This window comes from Anopheles marshallii, chromosome 3 (genome assembly GCF_943734725.1).
Source record: "Anopheles marshallii chromosome 3, idAnoMarsDA_429_01, whole genome shotgun sequence".
NCBI classification, from domain to species: Eukaryota; Metazoa; Arthropoda; class Insecta; order Diptera; family Culicidae; genus Anopheles; species Anopheles marshallii.
The window spans coordinates 70,423,417-70,428,500 of NC_071327.1; the positions used below are offsets into that span (position 1 = coordinate 70,423,417).

The window sequence follows — 5,084 nt, forward strand, 5'->3', positions numbered from 1 at the left end:
TCAGGGCAAATCATCGTCAGATGCGTCCCCTTCGTTGGTGACCCCGGGACGAACCGCGTCCGCATCATCCCCATCAACGATGGGGACGACAGTTTCATCTTGCATCCGGTCATCCTTCCCGGTACGGTCAAGACCCCCGGTGTGTCCCGATTCCGGTACGGCGGGTGCATAGATCTGCCCACTCGCCGCTACCGCCAGGGCTCCGTTGAGTCTATCGGCCATTTTTAAGTACTGCGGTGTAAGAAAGGAGGGTAAAGCAATGGTTAAAAGGCCACGTTGTCAGTGAGATGCGAGAGTAAGGCGAGAAGAAATGAAGGAAACATATAAAACATAAGAAAACATAGCAGGCCGGGAGAAAAGTAGGACACTCGTATTGGCGCTTTGGTAAGAAGGTGTGAGCGGTGGTGATGATGGTGAGTTGTCCACACTTCCAAGGCTTTCTTACACACACACACACAATCCAATTCGCTATCAGCGCCATTTATTGCGACAAAAGCAGCACGCAACCGGACCGGTGTAATCACACTTACCTCACGGTGAACCGTAATGTGTTGCGTCATGTCGAGAAAGTTGCTCAAATACAGTACGGATTGGTCCGATTTTCCCAGCTCGTAGCAGTACAGCGCAAAGTTAAGATAGATTAGTGGATTCTTGACAGCGTCCGGAAGCATGGTTGACTTCTCCAGCGAAAGGTAAGCGTTGCCGGGATCATTTAAATGTCGCAGGCAGGCTGTCAATTTCGATGGGATGGGAGTTGCGGGCGACGGAGGTGCAAAGTGGTTGATGAGAAAGTTTCCTCCTCCATTGTGGGTTTTGTTTCTGGCCCTGGCGCAAAAGTTTCGCGCAGACCGTGGTAACAAAAACCCATTACGCTCGATTGATACTCACTTCCTAGCAGCATGTAGCATTCGGCATGGTCGGGCCGTAGACTAATGGCGGCGGCTAGCGTTTGAAAGGCGCTCACGTACTGCTGGGCTTTAATGTGATACCGAAGAAGGGCAAAGAAACAAAAAAAAATCAGGCTTCCATTAAACACAAACTACTCGCACGAGATTCGGTAGGGAGCCGCATTGGTGTGTGTCCAACATCCAGCCCTTACCCGTTACGAACACCAGCCCGAGATTGTACAGCGCGTTGAAGTTCAATGGCGAAACCCAAACCGCTTTCTTCAGACAGGAAATGGCCTGCGGTCAAGTGAAAAACGGTACATTGGGGTTTTTTTTTTCGTTAAATTAACCGAACAGCCGTACAAATGCAAAGTAAACATACTTACCGCAATGAACTTTTGTTTCTTGAAAAAGCACAACCCAATGTTGCTCCAGACTTCGGAGCTTTCCGCCGGCAGGTTCGGTATCCGTTTGTATTTGTTAAGCGCACCGTCGATATCGTTTTTGGACTGGCGGACAAAAAAGATTTGAATTAAAATAAATGTTTCTTGCTTTTACGCAAACCTTTCCGTTTGGGGCTTGTGTGTTTTTTTGGGGTATTTGTTTACTCATTTATCGAACTCTTCCATTATAATTTCTTGCAGATGTTTTTTTTTTTTTTTTGATAAAGTAGTGTACTTCCATTTTCTTCCCAAGATATTCCTTCCAAGTTTTCCGGCCTACTGTTCGCTTCATTATAATTCCTTCTTAGAACCCGTTCAGGTGTTGGGAGCTAGTTGTGAATAGTTTGGCAATCAAGGATAATTGACTGTATCCTTCGGGGATAGGTATTAAAGTGGATGGTTAGCAAATAATAAATGTTAATGATATTAAACAGGTTAACTGGTGACTTCTCACCTATAGAAAGTTAGAAGAAATTTGCTCTAACTCGAATGCAGTTAAATCAAGGCTTGCATTTTGCAATACAATGTGAGATCTTTCTCCATCTGGAGCTAAATAGTGACTTGAATTGACTTATAAGACTCACTGCCAACATTACCACGAGACCAGGTGTTAAATGATGGCATTGCATTAAGGGGCTCGTTAAGTCCACCTGAAACACCCACCAACACCTTCAGCAATGCATTTCGAAAGTTAGCTACACTTTAAAAGTGTGATGCAATTATGATTCTTCTTGTGAAAAACCTTCAATGGAGTTATTCTTTCGAAGGTTTCTTTCCAAGAATGGTTACCATGACACCAAACAAACGGGCAAGGTAAGATGATGATGTTTTCCATCCCCTTCGTGACGACCATTTTGCAACGGGTAGTCGTTGAATTAAAGTGTTGGAACTGTGTAAATCAAACCTCATGGCTAGGTAAATCGAATTTTTGTGGGGTTTTGCTAGGTTTTAAACTATCAAAACTCATCTTGCTTAGATTGAGGAGTGTTATATTACTGTTTAAAGATGTCAAAGCTATTTTGTACCTATATTAAAATGCCTGTTCATTCATAAATATGAAACAAAGGACATTTTATCAAACATTATATACAAATTCGATGAATTTTTGGAGGTATTTGTCAAAGTATTGTGTTAATTGACTATATTTTTCAAACTGATTTCTGAGTGGCTTCTGCTGAAGTTACTTGCTGAGATTCTGAAGCGAGTTCTTCTGAAGTCTAACATAACTCTCTGATTTGAACCTCACAGAATTAGTGCAAAGATTGTGTCCAATTACAGAAGCTTCAGCATCAACTTTAAATCATCAGTTGCCCTAAGCTTCCGGAATAGGAATAGTCTAAGAACTTCAAACCTCTGTATATGCATTTTTCTTAGAACATTCAGCGTACATATTAAAACTACAACATCACGATACGTACTTGCAGTATAGACCCCAGCGCCAACAGTGCGCTGGTGTGTTTCGAGTCCGCCGCCGTTGCGTCGAGCAATTTTTCGAACGCCCGCTGATACTCGTTAATCTTCAGGTACAGTATGCCAATCTGCGTCATTAGCGATACGTCTTCCTGCGTGATTCTATGTTTCCGGAAAGATGGCAAAAATCAACCCCAACGCTTGTCGGTAACCCAATCAAACAACCGAACTCCCGAACTTACTGCAGACAGTTCTCTATCATTTCGATCGCTTTGATGCTGTCTCCCTCCTCGATGTAAATTTCGGCCAAGATCTTGTAACTTTCCACGTGCTTGCCGCATGTGATGGCTTGCTTGAGGTACTCCTTCGCCTCCCCGACGCCGGCCTTCGGTTGGCCGAAGTTTTTGTAATACAGCTCACCGATGTGATGATATATCTCGTGATCGGGTCGTTCGAGCAGTGTTTCCGCCTTCAGAAACACTTCCAGCGCGTTCCGGAACTTTCCCATCGCATATCTTTGATAGACAGACGAAAAACGAAGGCAAGAAAATTGGAACTCCGTGCAAGGCTTCTAGGTAACAAAAAAAAACCCCGAAAATTCCTGGAATGGCGTCAAAAACTCACAGCGTTTTGGCAAGTTCCTTATAGTTTTCCGGCTCAGTTTTGCTCAGTGCGATCGCCTGCTGGAAGCAGTGTACGGCTTCGGTTGGGTTGTTTTCCTCGCGCAAAATAAGCCCCTTCATGTAATGCAGGTACTGCTTGTCGTAGCAGATGGTCAGCTGACGGTCGATCAACTTTTTACACTGCTCAAAGTGCTTCCTCGTATACAAACCGTGTATCAGCCAGTTCATGTGCCGATTGGTAACGGTTTGGGGCTTCATCGCTGAAAGCAAACCACGTGAACCGTTGACGTTAACTTTTTTTTTTTTTGACGGTGGGGGAGCGAGTTTTATTCACACTTTGCAACACCTTTTCATAAACTTTTCTTTTTGCTTCAGCACAACTTTCTTGGCAAATGTCGTGGCTTACTGTGCAAGGACTTACTGTTCTCTGCCGCTTGCTGTTTGTTGCCTCCCAACGACGAAGCAGCTTCGTTCGCTCGTCCATTGCAGTACACGTACCGTTCGGTCATCTTCATTTGTGTTGTGCCACGAAAAAAAAAAAATGGTGCGTTATGAGGGTTTTTTGTGTTTTTCTTACCGAAAACACTGAAAACTCTTGCGGAGTGGTCAGCAAAACTACCACGACCGGCTGTCAATCGGAACCGTTTTGGGAAATTGTTTTTGTTTTGGTGTCGATTTGTTGATAATCTTCCGTTTCCCCTGACAACCGCGTTGCGCGTTGAGCGTTTTTATGATTTGCTTATTAATTTTGTGTGCCTCGGTAGACAATTTCGTTCGTAACTTGGAAAAAATTGATTAGTGTGTTATAATAATAAACTGCTTGTTACATCTACATTAAAAGTAAGGTTAAAAAGTAGTTAATAACACACAGGAAGAAACGTATAGTTGTGTACGCTAAACTTTAATTCGACTTTTATCGAACTAGTTTTTTACTTTTATCGATTGACTAAAGAAAAACTAAAGAAAGGATAGATTTTTCAGGGATTTTAAATATTAATTAATTTTAGTGTTACTTGCAGTTTGCTTTCATTCAAAAGTCATTTATCGATCCAGGCGAGTTGATAGTTGTGACCATTGCATCTCTTACTTGCAACGGAATTCTTCAGAAATAAAACAATCTACGAGTTCTGTATGTGTTTTGTGTTTTAAGTCCTGCCAAAACATAAACATCTTCTCACTATTTTATCTTTTTTTATGTTTGTTCTGCATCATTTCCGTCTCACTCAGTTTCCGTCAAGAGCAGACATTATTTTTCCGATGTAACGGACATTTTTGCGTTCAAGTGACAAAAATGGAGAACTCCCAGAAGTTTAATTGATATGAGTTGAGAAAGTTGAGCTGATAAATTTCGCAAGTTCATTTCACATCTGTTCAAACTATTTCCAAATGGACTCGAAAACCCTGCAATTACTAGAAGCGCCCAATAGATGATTATTATAAGCAATTTCAGCAATATCTGCATAGTTCTGGTTGTTCTATCTCCATGACTATATGGAAAGTGTTTAGATTTTACTATTTTATTGCATAGCTGCCATTGTCAACTCATTCGAAAATTTACTACTGAGCAAAAAAATCGAAATATACTGAAATGTTTCAATGTTCTAACGTTCCATAATTTAGTGGATAAACCGATCATATGTTATAGCGCTAAGAACTTCAGATTATTGTCAGTTCAGTTATAGTTTGCTCTTCATCGAAGACCGTTTATCGATAATATCTTC

The 5,084-nt window shown here is 41.9% G+C and overlaps 1 protein-coding gene across 1 annotated transcript; it reads right to left on the reverse strand.

Annotated features, from left to right (window-relative positions):
* Positions 1 to 3,872, reverse strand: LOC128713098 (Bardet-Biedl syndrome 4 protein homolog). Its single transcript, XM_053807961.1, has 9 exons — positions 3,785 to 3,872; positions 3,365 to 3,623; positions 2,983 to 3,255; positions 2,749 to 2,902; positions 1,274 to 1,396; positions 1,100 to 1,184; positions 889 to 975; positions 531 to 730; positions 1 to 231 (listed from the first exon to the last, which is right to left on the reverse strand). Exons 1-9 carry the CDS (start codon positions 3,870 to 3,872, stop codon positions 1 to 3), a joined length of 1,500 nt encoding a protein of 499 aa, XP_053663936.1.
* Between the last annotated feature and the right edge of the window lie 1,212 nt (positions 3,873 to 5,084).